Raw genomic sequence first — 17,994 nt, forward strand, 5'->3', positions numbered from 1 at the left:
ATGCTGTGGACTACAACTCCCATCATCCCATCATCCCAGGGACTGATGGGAATTGTAATCCAATAACATCTGGAGAGAACCAAGCTGGCTAGACACGGTGTAGATCTTCTTCCAGCATGCCGATGGTGTGGTCACTGGGGGTGAGCATGACTCACCCATAGAAGTCCCACATGTATTCTTTTCAATGTGTGGGCAACGTGATCTGTAAACGGCACCTCAGTTAGGGGCAGAGCGGAGCAGATCTTTGAAACAAACACCAAAAAACAGGCTGCTTGCTCACCCGAAGGGCCCAGTGCCAGTCACCAGCTACTTGCTTGACGCTTGATCCAGTGATGTACCCTAAACCGCTGGGGAACAAAGCAAAAGACAAGAGGAAAAATAGGGGGATTAGTTCATTCCTTCGTTCAAGTTCCTAGCCCACTTGATCTCCCAGTGGCACCTGAAGTGCAGAATCCAACATGTGTAGAACGGCTAACCAAATGGATTGAAAACATGGTACTTTAAAACTTCACCTGTACCAATCCAACAGCTGCACCGTAGCCACACAAAGCCTGTTTTAAAGAAAGCTCCACTAGATCATGGCTGAAAGGCACGCGTGAATTTCCAGGGGAAGGGAGTCCCACAGTCCAGGAGAACATCTAGAGCTGTTTGTGCATTCTGCAACCAGTCTCAGGAACTACACAAACAAAGCTACTGGTATTTTTTGTCAGCATCCGTCTTTCTAGAGAGACAATGGAGTGTGCCTTTGAGGTTGAAGTCAACTGCTGCATTTGTAGCACCAAAGTGACACCCCCAGGGCGAAATCCTGGGCACTGTGTATGAAGGTCCTGGGCTGCCCAATGACAAGGCTCCTCTCTCGGCCTCATTGAAATGGTCCAAAGGAAAGCAGAGTAATATGCTTGGCACCAGCTTGGCCAAAGTTGCCGGAAGGAGGTGCACAAGGCACCATCCAGCCGTCTTAGGGACTTCACTCTGGATTTCTGTAGAGTTTACTCCTTAGCCTTTTCTTCTCCCAAAGATGTCCCTCAAGGTAACAGGGGACTACTGGTATAAGCGTGCAGAATTCAGCATCCTGGCCATCTCATTTGAAAAAGTGTGATGCAATTGAGCTTTACTCAGTCTAGACACCTTGAAATAATCTGACCCAAATTAGTCATTTCCATAGTTTTCAGTAGGTCCACTCTGAGTAGGATCAGCATTGGAGAGCTCTCCAGGTCTTTAGCCCTTAAGGTTACAAAGTCCTCAAGGCGTTTGGTCTAGTTTAACAGCTGCTACCTTTTCTATAGGGACCCTTGGAAATCCATAGTGCTGAGAGGAGGCCTACTGAAATCCCCCTCACCAAAATGAAACTCCCAGGATTCTTTAAGAGAATCTAGAGTAGTTTGGTTTAGTTCACAGACAGATCCTGACCATCTCTAACTACCAGTTGCTGAGGAGCAAACAACTGGGGCTGGCTGTTGCCTTTACGAGTAGCTTTGGGAGTTCCAGGAATAATCTTACTGACCCCTCTCAGATAAATGGCCCAGGGACCCCATTTGATCTGACTCTCCTCACTACACCACCCAAACAATATCGAGCTTGCTATTTTAAAGCCGGAGTCACGGTCCAAATTCACAGCCTCGCTTCCTGCTGTTGTTCAGGAAAAAGCTGCCCCCAGCGTTCTCAGGCGGGCCTGGGGACGCATTTTTTCCTGAAGAGCTAAAAGGAATGCTTTCAACCCTTTGTCTCCAAGCTGGCCTGCAAACGGTGAGTTCAGGATAGCTTGTTCGCCAGCCCGCCACAGATGTTTTGTCACCCAACTGATTACGGGAAAGGTTTCCCCTGCGCCGATGGAAGTAAACATGCGGCGCTGAGATTCCCCGCAGGAAACGGCCCTGCCAGCTGGAATGCGGAGCGCCCAGCCCGTCTGTCACCATGCCAAGCTGGGGCAAGGAGGCATTGTGAGGAGAGAGGAATCCCCAGAATGCACCAGGCTGATAAGGGTGGCTCGAAGCAAGGAAGGAAGCCATTAGCCCCAAGCTTGGCACCGTAGCCGAGGTTTCCAAACTGGGACCTCAGTTATTCTGTACCTCAGGGGCACTCTGTCAGGGGCTGCATGCCCCCGGTGGATGGGGCCTGGATGAGTGGTGGGTGGGGCTGAAGGTAACAGTGGGCCGGGCCAGAGCAAAAAAACACAAGGCCGCTTCCACACCGTCCATTTAAAGCACTACGAACCCACTTTAAACACACCCACCCCAAGAATTTTCTGGGAACTCTAGTTTGTTAAGGACACTGAAGGTTGTTACTGCTTCAAATGTAAGGTGCAGACATGACCCAGGGCTCAAGGCGTTTTCTGTGTTCAGAGTAAGAAAGCAAAGAAACAAAACACGATGCGTGTAGAAACAAGGAGTCAAGGGGTCTGTGGAGTTCCATACCTGCCCAAAGGGATTGCGAAGTAGAAAACGGAGAGCATGAGGGTCCGGGTGTTTTTGGTGAAGAGGTCTCCGATGATGGTGGGCGCAATGGTGGAGTAGCTGGCTTCGCCGATGCCGACCAAACCCCGCGAGAGGACAAACAGCCAGAAATACTGAGGGTGAGAGAAGGAAAAGGGGAGAAGGAGTCAGTCTGTTGTCATCGCGATTCACGCAGCAGTCCCAAACTCCCCCAAAATGACTGAGCCACAGATCAGAAGGAACTCCCTCTCCAGTTCAAACTCTACTGTGGAATAGTGTGGTGTAGCAGTTAGAGCAGGGTTTCCCAAACATGGGCCACCAGTTGCTTTTGGACTACAACTCTCATTATCCCTAGCTAGTGGTCAGGGATGATGGGAATTGTAGTCCAAAAACAGCTGGAGAGAGACCCAAGTTTGGGAAATCCCAGTTTAGAGTGTTAGACTAGGAGTAGCACCTGGGAGACTAGGGTTTGAATCCCCGACTTGGCCATAAAGCTTGCTGGGTGCACTTGGGCCGGCCACTGTCTCTCAGTCTAACCTACCTCATAGGGTGGTTGTGAAAACAGCATGGCAGGGAGGGAAGCACCTATGCTATCTCTGGAGTAAATCTGGGGCTGGAATGTAATAGATAAATGGAACACCCCCAAGCCTCAGCCTCCCTCGGTTCCCTCTGGCCTGCTCTGCACATAACACTTAATCCGCTGCTGCCAGTCAGTGTAGGCAATACTGAGTTAGATGCACCAGTGGTCTGATTCGGTATAAAGAGGCAGCTCCCTGTTTGAATCACTTCTTTAATTTGAACCATGAGGACTAGTATCTTACTCTGCCTCTAAGGGAAGGGCAGTAGCTTAGCGGTTTTGCATGCAGAAGGTGCTAGGTTCCTACGTTCCTCTGTGCAAATGCCTTGCCCGTCCTGCAACCCGGTCTAAAAGCAGGTGGAAATCTGCTGTCCCGGCACATTGGCTATGCACCGCGCTGCAAACCAGCCAACCTCTATTTGCCTTTTGTGCTCTTGGCAGCTCCACCTTGGTACCCTTTTTTGGGAACTGTTATGCTGCCGCCTGCCCTATAATTACAGGTCCAATTAAATGTTTCCTGCTGCCCTTGTCATATCAGAGACAGATGTGTGTGGGCTGAGCCCTAAAGGGCAGGCGCATGACTCAGGGCCATTTGATGAGTGTCCATCGCCCAACACTAAACCGCTCCGGAATACCGTGGGGAATCTGCTGATGCCCAGTCAAGAGGGGAGCCAAGAGGCCTTTCAAGGAAGCGGCCATTCTCACAGGGCACACGCTGAACAAATTAGCCGGCAAAACATTTGCAGCGGGAACAGACAAGGGGTGTTTCTGCTAACGCAAATGCACAAGCGTGTGCACACACATATATATATTTGAGGATTTTTACTTGAGGAAGAGAAGAATCATAGAATTGTAGAATTGGAAGGGACGACGAGGGTTACCTAGTCCAACTTTCTGCAATGCAGGAATCTCAGCTAAAGCGTCCATGACCCTCCAACCTCTGCTTTGAAATCTCCAAGGAAGGAGAGTCCACAACCTCCTGAGGGAGACCGCCCCACTGTCAAACAGCTCTTACTGTCAGGAAGTTGTTCCTGATATTAAATCAGAAACCTGCTTTCTTGTAACTTTTTCTGTGGGATTAGCAACACCTTTGAAGGACTGTTTAGATTTAGAAACGAGTAGGGAAGGGAGGCGTTGAACACCCTCCCCTTGTGCAAATTTCATAGCTAGAGAACTGGGCTGCAAAATTCGGAGAAATTCTAATTTTGAAAGGTGGCTGCATTGAGGTCCATGCAGCGTTCCGGAAAGCACGAATTTAAACACAAGCAGAGCTGACTTTCTCCCTTTTCTCTGGGCCTTGAGTGGACAAAGCCATGGAGACCAGCCTTCACAACCAGCCTGGCACGTAGACACAGAGACTTCAAGGATGCCCAGTCCTCAGCGGCCTGTTTCCAGGGTTTCCCTCACTCTGAGAGTTTCTGCCCTCTAATTTGTGTGTATGTGTGAGCTTCTGCAAACTGGGACACTCCCTCAGACCTTCCAAAACCTCCCTCTTTTGCGTGAGGATGATAACAATCGGCACTCGCTGTCTAAATGTCGGAAGTAGAGGGAATGGCCTTCCTTTGGGAGCCAGCAGAATAACAACTACAGGAAAATGGAGGACAGAAATACATATATATATATATACTGCCAGCCAACTCAGAATGGATGGTTAAAGTCTGGGACATTGTCCTTTTGAGTAAACAGATATATTACACCCATACAAAAGAAATGTCAAATGGCTGCTGAGTCATTAGCCTTACTTGCTGTATGATAATGACATGGCGACTGCCTGGCATTCCTTTCGTGTGTTTTTTGGGAATAATTCGAGACAGGACAAATAAACAAGACAACTTTTGATCTTTTTAAAGTCTGTAACAGTATTTTGAACCGTGGCTGTGGTGCAATGGGTGTGTGCAAGAATTTCATGGAACAATGCCATCCCATTGTGAAATACCCCACTCCACTCCATGAAATAACAGGGAGGGGGCTGGAAAAGGGGCACAAAAACACCCAACCATTCAGAGTGAGGGCAGGAAGTACAGTTTGCATGTCAAGGCTTTGCGATGACATCACTTCCTGCAATCTGGTTGGCGCAGCGATGCTATGATGCTAGCTACATAGTTGGAGTAACTCGGAGCAGGGCTTTCAGTGCAGATGCCCCTGTTCTGTGCAGCTGCCGAGATACAACAGTATCTTCACTTTCCAAAGGTGATTTATATTTTTATTGTGACCCGCTTTCCCAGTTGGATGACCAAGTCTCTGCCATAGGTGTCGACCTTGTATTGCTTCTAAACTAAGCTGCTGTAGGGAGCCAGTGTGGCCTAGTGGTTAGAGTGTTGGACTTGGACCAAGGAGACCAGGGTTCAAATCCCCTCTTGGCTCTGAATAATAACAACAACAACAATAATAATAAAACTAAGCTGCTGTTATTTTCCGTTTTCCTTTTAACTGCTTTAGGCTGTTTTCATTGCATTATGTATATCGCTCCGAGACACATTTTTGGAAAGCGGTTAAATTACTGTTGCTATTACCACTACCAGTACTACTAATTCTAATAATATAAACCCTGATTGGCTTCATCGCAAGCCAGCAAAAGGAAAAAAACTGTCTTCAAAACACTGTACGAAAAGAGGGAAGCTGCGAACAGGCTGTGAAGAAAAAGACAGCAGCTTTGAGGAGTTTGCAGGAAACACCCCCAGCACACCAAAACTCTTTGCCCGTCAAAATTTGGCTCAGCCCGGCAATGTACCCCTCCCTGGTATTCTTCTGCAATCTCTTTAAATGCATTAAAATCGAAATAGTATTTTTTGCAAAGGTTCGAGAACCCCCCCTCCCCACGCTAGCATTCCTCACCAACACCCCATTCCTGCATCCGTGCACGACCGGCCATGCAAGTAATCCATACTTTAATAAGCCTAAATGTGTCCCTGCTCCTCTTGCTCTCCTCCTAAATTGCTTAAGAAAAGGAGAATTACGCTACTGTTCTCCAAGAGCTCCGCAGCCAGTGATAAAGCGATAATCTGCTGAAGTATGTCTAAAGCCCAGGGGCAAACTGCCTCGCCATCTCAAAAAGCACATGATCCTTAAATCCCGGGGTCAGAAAGCATTAGAAAACGCATGTGATGCGATCGGAGGCTGCAGGAAATCCCAGAGAGAGCTGCGAGGCCTCTGGGCTAGGCTTCCACGCATCCAGATCCTGAGATACGTTTACGTGGAACTGAAATTCTTGTGGTGTGTTGTTGTTTTTTAGAAACACACAGCTGGGACCAAAATATCCTAAGGCCTTGTAGAGGAGAAGCCCATAGCTCAGCACACAGAACATGTCATTGCCATGAAGGAGGAAAAAAAAGTTGCAGATCCAATTCCTGAATTTTTGTATTAGATTAAAGCAAGGGGCAGGGAAACGTTCATCCTGGAAAGTCGATTGGGGTCCACTATTGATGGTGGACATCTGGTGGTGGTGGAGGAGACACCAGAGTCAAAAGGTGGCACTTGAAGTCGTGGTGTATGCAGCACTGCAGCCGAACCACTGTGGTACAGGATTAGGACCCGGGAGACAAGTCGTGAAGCTCATTTGTGTTTGTCCACTCAAAGGCTGTGTACACGTAACGTTTTATTCTAGAATCAGTGGAGATGGAGGAGTTGTTGTTTTTCTACGTACTCCATGCACAATCTAGATCTGTTGCATATACCTTCTAACCCTCAAAAGCATTTTTTTTTTTAGGAAACTGGTTTCATTTTGAAAACAAAACTTTGCAGATTCATCCTTCGTTGCTCCACCTGCAAGCAGTTCTTGAGCATGAGAGGCCTCTCCCCTCCTGAGTTTTCCAGCAACTGATATTCAGAAGCATTGATGCCTCTGACAGGGGAGGCAACACACCATGCCTAGTAGCCATCGATAGCCCTCTCCATCATAAATTTGTTTCATCCTTTTTCACAGACATCCAAACTGGTAGTCATCACTGCCTCCTGCGGGAGCCAGTTCCATAGTTTGTGTTGCCTGAGTAAGTAAAGGTAAAGGGACCACTGACCATCAGGTCCAATAGTGGCCGACTCTGGGGTTGTGGCGCTTATCTCACTTTATTGGCCAAGGGAGCCGGCGTACAGCTTCTGGGTCATGTGGCCAGCATGACTAAGCCGCTTCTGGTGAACCAGAGCAGCGCACAGAAAACCGTTTACCTTCCCACCAGGTACCTATTTATCTACTTGCACTTTGACGTGCTTTTGAACTGCTAGGTTGGCAGGAGCAGGGACTGAGCAACGGGAGCTCACCCCTTCACGGAGATTCGAACCGCCAACCTTCTGATCAGCAAGTCCTAGGCTCTGTGGTTTAACCCACAGGCCACCAATGTCCCTGAGTTAAGTACTCTGTCCTAAATCTTCATTGCACCTCCCTGAGTTGTAGTGTTGTGGGGAAGGGAGATAAAACCTTCCTCTATCGTGTGCATAATTTTATATACTTCTAGCTTTCCCCCCACAGGCTCCCCAGTCCTGCTTTATTGCAGCATTTTTCTTCCTACCTCCCCCACAATTTTTTAAGATGCAGGTTTAAGTGGACTTTGCATGATTAATCGCTGAATATTTCTTTGAATTGGGTGGCTGCCTACCTTCCAAATTAACTTCCAGGAGGGTGTGCAGGCCCACCTTATCCTGGCAGGTGTCCTGGACAAAGCGCCAGCTGATTATGGGTTTCCCTTTCGGGCTGCATGTGTTCCTGCCGTATAATTAGCTGTGCTTTTTATTGCTCCCTCTGCATAATAGATCACCGGTTTCACCTTCAAATCGGAATGCTAGACTCCCCTTGTATTGATTTGCAACTTGCCTTGAAAGTAGGAGCGGTGGGATAAAAATAACGCAGGTTAAAAATAAAAATGAACACCTGGTTTCATGGGACAAAAGGAGTGACAGTTGTACCCTTTGGGTTTGGGGAATGTGGGAGGCCAGAAATCACACCCATGGATAGCCAACAAACTCACTGTCTGCCTTGGAGGTGGTAGTAGTAGTAGTAGTAGTTCTTTGTACCCCACCCATCTGACTGGGTTGCCCCAGCCACTCTGGTCAATGTTATTTTTCTTCCTGGCATAAGTACTTCTGCAGCTTAGTGGTCGGCTAGCTGGCTGTCATCCTCAACAGGAGTCCTCCACTCTGCAACAATTTGTTGCAGGTACCACTTGGGCCATCCACATTGTGAGAATGAAATGGCAGTGAAGAGACACCAAAGGGCACGATAACTAAGCTTATTCCGGGAATTTCCAAGCCGGCTATCCATTCTCACACTGAACCTCACCTCCCAAATACGGGAAGCCTTTTGCTAGCTGCCAAAGTTATAAAAAGGGAGAGAGAAAGAGAGAGATGGAGAACAAAGTCTGTATTTTAACATGCCAACACAGGAACAGGATGCTGCAAACTGACCCTGTCAGATATCCTGTTAATTGCGTTCCCATTAATGGATTCAATGCTTCCCGAGGACCGTTGCCGTGGCAGAGGGGAAAAACACAGAATAATAGAAATAAAATAATAAACGCAGTTGCGTGCACCGATGGCTGCAAAACAAGAGAATCGGACAATTCCATGGAGTTACTTGGGAAGAGCGATTGATTGTTGTTAAAGCAGTTTCTGGAGGAAACTGTAGCTCTGTGAGAGGAACAGGGGTCTCCTAGCAGCTCTCAGCACCCTTGACAAACTAATTCCCAGGATTCTTCCCGGCTGAGTTCTCCAAGGAAGAGGAAGCTGATGGGCAGAACCAGCCCCTGAATTGGTTGTAAGGAAGGTGGCAGGAAGGGAGTGGCTGGCTGTGGCTGGTGGGCAGTGCCCCATTCTCCCTAATGGACCAGCCTTCGTTATTCGGGGCAACAGAGAAGGGAGACAATGAGAAAGTGGGCAGCTTTGAGGCACTGACCAACTCCCAGCAGCCAGAGTTTACATACTGGGCCTTCCCAGCTATGTATTGAGGTGTCGATTGTAGGAGGGCCATTAGGTCAGTTAAAAGGTACAAAAGGGAACACGTTGAGGGCATAGCTGTCAACTTTCAGATTTGAAAATAAGGGATCAGCAGCCTCGAAAATAAGAGATCAGCAGCCTCACCTGTCTTGGGGACAGTCTATGGGATATCTAACAATCTGGGATAGCAGCAGGAAGCAGCGCTGGAATAAGGGAATTTCCCGCAAAAAAAGGGAAGGTTGACAGCTATGGTTGAGGAAAGAAATGTCCTCTTGCCTTTTGGAAATTGGTGGGAGGCAGGAGAAATGGAAAAGGTCTAGAGCTGACAGAGAAGGAGAGCCTTTGGCTGCTAAAATTAAGAAACATGTAGCAGCTGGTAACTGGAGGGGGGGGGGCGGATTTGTTTGGACAACAGTATTTGTCATGAGCACTGGAACACCAAAAAGCAGGCCCCTCTCTTCAACTGTGCAGGAAATGGAGAGCTTTACCATTCGATCATGACAGAACTGGTAACAAGCTCTCCCTGATATGTTGGAAGTAAAGCGACAAGGCATGCAATAAGCTACCTGAACCAGCAGGTAGAAAGGCAACCTTTTCTTCCCTTGCCGATTCCTTCTTAACTCCCTGCAAGTTGGTTTTCTCTCTCAGGTTTTACTTCCTTCCTGCTGCTTCTCCAATGAGTGTTAGACCTTCTTATTGTGGCTCCCTGACAGCCGCATGTGAGCTCGCACTCAGAATGGCCTTGTTTGCCAGGACTAATAAACCTTACGTTTCTATATTCTTTCCACTGGATTCCTACTTTGCAGGGGGTTGGGCTAGATGACCCTTGGGGTCTCTTCCAGCTCTATATTCTATCAGGCTATTTCTGTATGATAGGACACCTGCTAGGACAGCAATGGGGAGCCTCGCATGCAGCCTTCCAAGTCCTCTCAATCTGGCCCGTGTGACTCCCCTAGGCCACACTGCAACATTTTGTTGCAGATCCCATTTGTGCATCCTAAACCAGTTTAAAACTCTAGTGTAAACACACCCTGCAGGGTTGATATTCCATTTTGCTTCCCATCAATTAAAAAAAACCCACTCCTTGTGACTCTGAGGTGACTAGCCAAGCCAAGTATGATGGCGGCTCCAAAGGCTTTTAGAAATACTTGCCTTTTTGTCACACCGCAGTCGGCAGCTGAGGAGCCCAGACATGCACCCACTGACATAATTAAATGTGTATTTTTATCCCCAAGGTATCTAAACTTGAAATGAAGGGTTTTGGGGGGTGGGGTTTTGTTTGTTGTTGAGGCAGGCACAGACACTTTTCACCTCAAGATAGCACGCTTGCAGTAACCTACAACATGTGGCAAAACACCACTTCCTGACGTGAGGTTCGAAAAGGGGGGAAAAAGGAGGAAAGGAGAAGTTACTGCATGACGGCCAACCACCAAGTGGAAAGTGTGAGGGGAAAGGTGGGGTCCTTTGTCTCCGAGGCACACCCAGCCACCCCTGGAAGTGACCACGGCTATGAGGCCCTGCCGGCCACAAGGCCAGGGACTGTCGTAAGTGAAGCAAACAAGCTCAAAATGAACCACCTGGCCTTGTTCATGAATGCAACAACGGCCGCAAGAATACTCCTGGCCCAGACATGGAAGCAACAAGAACTCCCCACCTTGGAAGATTGGCAAGTAAAAATGGTTGAGTATATGGAGCTGGCAAAACTGACGGGGAAGATCCGGAATTGCCGTGATGAACTGTTCCAAAAGGACCCGGGCAAATTTATACTTTATATGAAAGAAAATTGTAAAAAGTTGAAAACGTTTGTAGGTTTAAGTTGAAATGTTTGGTAATGGGAAATTAAGAAGGTGATTGCTTTAAGATTGATATAAGGTAAAAAAGTGAAATATAGGAATGTGAAGAAATTGGTAAAGTGATATGGAAGTCTGTTAAAGGGAGGGAAGGAGGTCGATGCTTTATTTAAGCAATGCTTTAAGTTATAAATTCTTTGATTTTTGATTCTGAAATGTAATGAAATATGGAAAACTTAATAAAAATTATATTAAAAACAAAAAAAACCAAAACCAAATGAACCACCTGGCCAGCAAACTGAGAGGAAGGTTGCCCTTTACGCCGGGCGCTAGCAACCAAATAAGCCTTGCCGAAGCAGATACCTGACCATTTTACTGAAAGGAAATCTGAGAGGGTGAGAGGAGGAAGGGGACTGAGGTCACAAGGCAAAGCCCGTGGCAGAGGCAGGAATCCCTTTTGGAAATGTAAACAGTGAATAGTCCTGGGAAAAGGACCTACGCAGCCGGCCAGCCTGCAACATCTGCCCCCTCCCTGCGAGGTGACAACCAGCATTCAATCATTAGAAATGGCACACCCCGTGGGATCACGTGGGTGGCTGCTCACCATCTGGGTGTGACAGGATGAGGGTGATCCCAGGAATGCAGATGGACCAAGAAGACGAGAGGAGTGTGGGATGGTTGGCTGGCTCCCTCCTTCTGGAGGGAAATGGCCCGGCACGACTTTGATTGATTTCGCCAGGAATACATTAATTAGCCCTCTTCAACAGCAGGTTGCAAAACAGGAGCATTTCTGTTCCCAGCTGCGGAGGACTGTGGCGTCACAGTGCTGGCAACGGAAAGCTGCAATGTCTCCGGCACAAACAACCCCTTCCCACTCCTGGGTCCAGAAACAGGTGTGCGACTTGGAGGTTGCTGGAGGATGCTATATTTAGCCTCCCAAAATTAGGCAAGAGCCAAACCCCAAATTGCACCTGACGAGCTTGGAGCTCAAAGGGCAAAACAGAGGCGACAAAGAGTCAACGGCGAGGTTGTTTCGGGGCAAATCTTCCCTGTGCAGTGGGTTTTTGTCACACGCTAGGCAGGGGAAGGTCTGTCCAATTCAGTTGACAAAAGTTTCTGCTGGTATTTGTCTATGTCACTGCATACGATTAATAAATAGACTTTTGCCTTTCTCTTTTTAAGCTAGCAAAACTTCCACATGGAAGCTTAGAAGCAAACCTGCGATACTTAGTTGATCAACACAGCCCAGAATCGGCTGCAGAGCACCTACTGCTTCCTCTGAACATGATCTTACCTGCTCAGTGATGAAGGAGCTGGAAAAGGTGATGGCCGACCAGAAGAAAATGCCGCAGCTGAGAATAATTTTCCTGTTGAAGCGGTCCCCCAGGTAGCCGAATATTGGGGCTGCTACCATGAAGCTGCAGATGAAAACTGTAGGAGGAGAGAGAAGCAAAGAGATGGGTTGAAGAAGAAGCATTTCCCAGACTTGAGCAGGTGCTAACTTATGCTGCCCCCAAACCAAGTACCAGTCATCTCTCCTACTCGTGGGTGAATTGCCTGGCGTGCAATTCCTCACCTACAGCATCCTTTGCCAACCTGATGCCCTCCATATTTTGGGGACCACAACTCCCATTAGAGCAGGCAGGAGGTGTAGACCAATGACTGGGCTGAGAGCTTTAAAAGCAACTCCAGAAAGCTTTTTGCAATGGAGGATTTGGATAAAGTGAATAAAACTATGACAGCACCAATAGTTGCCAAAAGATCTGCTTTATTTAGATATAGGGGTGAGATAATTTGCTCAATGACAAGAGGTGTCAGAAGACATCGCTTCCTGACCTGGCCTATATTCATTGCATGTTGTAGCTTTGTTTCTGTTCTGCTGCAGTTCTTCTTGTTAGGATATTTCCGTTCCACCTTAAAAGGGAGCAGGATGTTTGTGTCACAGCCTGCGTATTTCCTGTTCACAGGATGTTTCTGTCGTGTCTATGCTTTCGTTTCTCTCTCTGTGCCTGAACACGCAAGCAGGCAGTCATGTTTTTTCCTTTGTTCTGACCAACGCTGAATAAACTTCTAAATAATGCTCTCCTGCGTGCATCTTTCGCTGTACGAATTCTGCTGATAGAGCGTGCATCAGCTCTGGAATGTGGCAAGCTATTTTCTGGAGCTCGTGTCGCTAATTGCTGATACTGTATCTACGGGAGATCGATGGATCGTCCGGAGGCGACGTGGGGGCCATGATGGGCTTTATCTCCCTGGCAGTATCCCAACAATTCTTCCATCAAAAACCACATGATTAAATAATAGAATCAACTGAATAATTATTAAATTATAATAACACAACAAGATGGAAGAAGTAAAATATTGAGATCACACATGGGTGAAAGGGAGTGGGGGGTATATGAGAATCTATAATATCATTTATAATATAATTTGTTAATTGCATTGTATTTACATATAGCAAAGGGAAGCCTAGAGCAATTAGATATATTTTAATTTAGGTAATCTATGTAATAGGCTTATGTTCAAAAATGAATACAGATTTTGAATTTGATGTTTGTAATCTTTTTTTGGTTTTCAAATAAAAATTAAAAAACACACAAGCCACATGATTAGTCTCAATGTCAATTATGCAAGTTGCGTATGGGTTACACATGTTGCGTTGTTTGGACATTATCCCACTCCATTCCTTTCAATGCAAAGGAAACACAATGCAAATGGGGGAGGGGAAACATAATTGTGTATCATAGAATCGTAGAGTTGGAAGGGATCCTGAGGATCATCTAGCCCAAGGCCCTGCAATGCAGGAATATACAGATGTCCCATACGGGGATCAAACTTGCAACCTTGGCATCATCAGCACCATCCTCTAACCGACTGAGCTATCCAGGCCGTTTGCAAACTGAAAGCAATAACAGGAAATGCCAATTGTATTTGCTAGATTGATCTCTGTTGCAGACATGAAAAGAATAGGTGAGCATCCACAAATCCCCCTGCCCCAATTTCTGTTCTCATCAGAATTATACAACATCCCTACTTGAGATACCTTTTTCAGAGTTGAGTATCTCCTGCTAGCACATACTGGAAAATTCCCTGCAAGATCTAGCAACCAACAGCATAGAATCCTGTGCTTGGGCTTTTCTTCTTTAGCCAACTCCATAAAAACATAATGGAAGCTGGGCTGATTCAGATCAAGGTTCTCTCTAGCCCAGCATCCTGTCCCCCAAAATGCCCAACTACATGCTTCCAGTTACCCCACTGGTACTGAATGAGAACAGATTTCCCTTGCTGTCCAACCCCTCCTACAAAGGGTATCCAAAAGTGCAAGTTAATTAAGCTGGGTGTTACAGTATGGAGTGTTCCTGCTCAGGGTTTCAGCCAGCCAGTCAGCAGTGCCCAGCTCCACAGTGCTCCGTTCCGTTCCCTCCCCCCCAACTCACACCGGTCAGTGTTGCTTGTATGGCTGATGTACTGGTTTTTTTTTGGGGGGGGGGTCTCCCCAGCATCTTGGGTGTTCTTTGCAAATATCTTTTTTTTGGGGGGGGGGTATATCTGCAAACCTCAAGTCTGCTGCTAACCCTGGTGGCGATGTTCTGCCTCCACTGTCAGAGGCAGTGGAATACTTCTGAATACAGTGGTACCTCGGGTTAAGTACTTAATTCGTTCTGGAGGTCCGTTCTTAACCTGAAACTGTTCTTAACCTGCAGCACCACTTTAGCTAATGGGGCCTCCCGCTGCCGCCGCGCGATTTCTGTTCTTAACCTGAGGTATTATTTCTGGGTTAGCGGAATCTGTAACCTGAAGTGTATGTAACCCAAGGTACCACTGTACCAGTTGCTGGAAACTGCAGGAAGGGAGAGTGGCTATCCCAGATAACCGACATAAGCTTGCAACCAAATTAATAGGAGTCGTCACCCAATTAAAGACATCTTAGCCAATTAATTTCATGGCCCTGATTAAATCTGCATTACCTTGCATATGAGAAAATCCAACCGTCTGCAAAGGAAGGAGGAGCCCATTTTGCTCACTTATGCAGAGCAGCCTCAATTATGTTAGAAAACCTGTTCCCATGGGATATAGGAAGCTGGCTCCTACAAAGTCAGACCACAGGTCTCCAGAGTTTCAGGCAACAGGCATTTCGAGCCCTATCTAGAGACATCAGAGGTTGGAACTGGGACCATCTGCTTGCAAAGAAGATGCTCTAACCACTAGGCTGTGCTATATAGGCATTGCTAAGTTGCCACTAGGGATGGAGAGACCTGTCACTTTCAGGTTTCCCCAGTTCCCCACATTCCTGCAGCAATTTGTAAAAAAACAACAACCCACCAACAACTTCTCTTGAAAAATCCTCACGGAAATTATTCCACATTTTATGGCGAATTTCTCCCAATAGACACGTTTTTATATGCAGTTTTAACTAATACAGAGATTTTCTTGCCAGCTACTTCTCCAAATAGCATGCATCTTTGTATACTTTTTAATTGATTTATTCATTTTTAGGCACACTTTTACCTAATGCATGCGTTTTTATAAGCGCTGGTTGGAGAACTGCATGCAAAATTTGGATAAGCGTGAATGTCAAAGGACAGCTGTGTTTTGGTTCTCGTGCTGTTTCGGAAAGTGCAAACTTGACACGACTCATTTTAAAATGCAAACCGAATTAAATTCCTCCCCGATCCCTAGTTGATATTTGCAATTTGTTACACATACTTGTGTTAAAAGTAAGTTAGATGTGCTCCACAATTTACCAGCAGTTCTTTAGTCCATCAGAATGTGAACTAGATTGAAATCTCAAACATGGGTTTCCGGTCATGTCACAAGTCAATGGCGGCCGCTCCCCGTACCCCCTCCATAGGCTGCGAGGAGGTCCAGGCAGAGGAAAGCCAGGATTTATGGGGCACAAATCCTGGCAACGCTCTCCAGTGGGGTCTGGGGAGCTCACTGCACCCTGATGTGCCGCTCAAGCCTGTATCTGCCAAGTTGAAAGGCAGAGTGGGTGCGACCTGGGAGTGTGTCCCTGCCATGAAAGAGCCTCTGGCATGATTTATGGCTGGTTCCTCCATAATTCGGACAATTGGCATTAATCAAGAGGCGCTCCTGGACTGCAACATGCTAATGGACTGCAATCAGTCAGCTGCCGAAAGAACTGGGCTTGGCTCTTTGAAGGTATTTGAATGTTTTCTTTGAAGCTTGAGAATCCTTACAATAGCCGGGAAAGGAAGGGGGAGAACAAGGTGTTTTGTGCTTTCTTGTGGTTTCCAAATGGTCTCTTTTTTTCATTGTCCTCCCTGCATAATGAAAGAGTCATGTGTAGCCGCTGCTACAGTGGTACCTCGGGTTAAGTACTTAATTCATTCTGGAGGTCCGTTCTTAACCTGAAACTGTTCTTAACCTGAAGCACCACTTTAGCTAATGGGGGCCTCCCGCTGCGCCGCCGGAGCACGATTTCTGTTCTTATCCTGAAGCAAAGTTCTTAACCTGAAGCACTATTTCTGGGTTAGTGGAGTGTGGAACCTGAGGTGTATGTAACCTGAAGCGTATGTAACCCGAGGTACCACTGTATGTTACTCTGTTTGTTAAATCAAAAGCCTCCCCCCTCTTTTTCAAAGTAAGCTCAACAAGGAATTTAACAAGGTTTTACTATATGCCATCCCCCCTCGACCGAGGATGAATGGACTTTATTTAAAATTATTCCTGGACTGCTGTTAGAGAAATGCAGTGGGGGGGGGAGAGAGAGAATGAACTGCTGCTGAACAGATGTGGTAAAGAGGCTGAATTTGAGGAAAAGATCTTGCTTTTAACTGTGTGCTGAGGAAGAACTCCAGAGTGGAATTTTAATGGCAGAGTTTGGATATGCATTCTGTGAGTTATTTATGGCTGCAGCTCCTACGCTACTCTGTAAACAGTGGAAGGAATGGAATTTGACCTTGTACCAATCCAGATAAACACTGCAAAGAACTGAACAATGTTCCTATATACCCGGTCTGGAACAACAATGTATATGAAGGATTACACACGTGAAACGGATTATTTATTTATAAGATGTAACAGAGGTGCTGTTTGTAAGGTAGAAAAAGCAGCCAGCTAGAAGAGTGGTTAAACAGCAAGTGAAGGATGTCAGCTGGACTCTAAATAAGAAATGATGAGGCTATGAGAGAAAATGATGGTGGTCATGTTTGGAACAGGAGCGGGAAAGCTGATTTTAAGAAATTGTATTAAATTAAATTAATTTGGTTTGATTTGTAATAATTTGGAAAAATAATAAAAATAATAATTTGGAAATGAAATCTCAAACATGCTTACAGTCCTATCAAACACAGTGAAAATGACTTCCAAGTAAGCACACATAGGACTGTGCTGATAATCAATGAGATGAACTGGTAAACCTATAGTGGAATCCTATAGACACACACTAAGAAATAAGTCTCACTGATCTGCACAGACTTTGACTTACTCCCAAAGTAAGTGAGTGCAGGATTGCAACCATTAGTGTCACAGCCTTACAAAATCACTGTCTTGGATTTTTTTTGCGATGGAAGTTGGGAGTGTTATTAAACGCACGACAGGACACAATCTTCCATGCACACACTTAATTATTACTCTAAGATGTTGGAGAAGCTGTTAATAATTCGAATAAAAATGAACAGCAAACTAACTTGCTCATCAGGAAACAGCAACCCATCAGGAAATGTGAGATCTGAGCAGCATTCAGTTCTGCATACATTTTCTCCCATTACAAATAATGTTGGCTAAAAGCAGATGTCACCCTGCGTTGTGCAATGCGCCTTGCTAATATTTTCCATTTTCCCTCCTTGTATTAGCAAGTTACATTTAAAAGCCAACAATTAGAAGACTGATGCTGATGTGCAACATGACCGGAGAGGGGAAGAGATGCATAGAGGCGGACAAAGGAATAAATTCATTGCCAAGAACAAAGAGATGACAGAGCCCAGATGGCACAATAACGAGGCCAAGCCTGTCACAGCTATACATTTACAGGAGCCTCGAATTACATGAGACATCCAAACACTGATTGACTTGTAAACAAATTCAGAAAACGACTCTTAGCCTATCAGACAGATTGCTTGCCAGCGAGTCTTGTTAGGCACAAATCAATTCCTGTGACGCGTTTGCATGTGATGGATGGGGCTTCCAAGCTCCGGCGACAGGTCTTTGTCCACCTAGCTTACCCTCCAGCACAACTGAATGCAGGTGAGCGCATACCAAGGATAGTCGGCAGGCAGACACTGGGCCAAAACCCAGGGATGGGGAACCT

The 17,994-nt window shown here is 46.4% G+C and overlaps 1 protein-coding gene and 1 long non-coding RNA gene across 3 annotated transcripts in view; both read right to left on the reverse strand.

Annotated features, from left to right (window-relative positions):
- Positions 1 to 17,994, reverse strand: part of LOC307204356 — a 181,362-nt gene that overhangs the window by 37,236 nt on the left and 126,132 nt on the right. The gene's annotated exons all lie outside the window — the stretch shown is intronic.
- Positions 1 to 17,994, reverse strand: part of SPNS2 (SPNS lysolipid transporter 2, sphingosine-1-phosphate) — a gene marked incomplete at its 5' end in the record, with an annotated part of 94,830 nt that overhangs the window by 31,780 nt on the left and 45,056 nt on the right. For both annotated transcript variants that reach the window (XR_013833508.1, XM_079955671.1), the window contains 3 exons: positions 281 to 347; positions 2,415 to 2,566; positions 12,016 to 12,152. Coding sequence is in view for 1 of the 2 variants with exons in the window: in XM_079955671.1 (XP_079811797.1) it covers positions 281 to 347; positions 2,415 to 2,566; positions 12,016 to 12,152 (356 nt within the window). The remainder of the gene's footprint in view (positions 1 to 280; positions 348 to 2,414; positions 2,567 to 12,015; positions 12,153 to 17,994) is intronic.

Source organism: Podarcis cretensis (assembly GCF_951804945.1).
Source record: "Podarcis cretensis genome assembly, chromosome: 15".
NCBI lineage: Eukaryota > Metazoa > Chordata > Lepidosauria > Squamata > Lacertidae > Podarcis > Podarcis cretensis.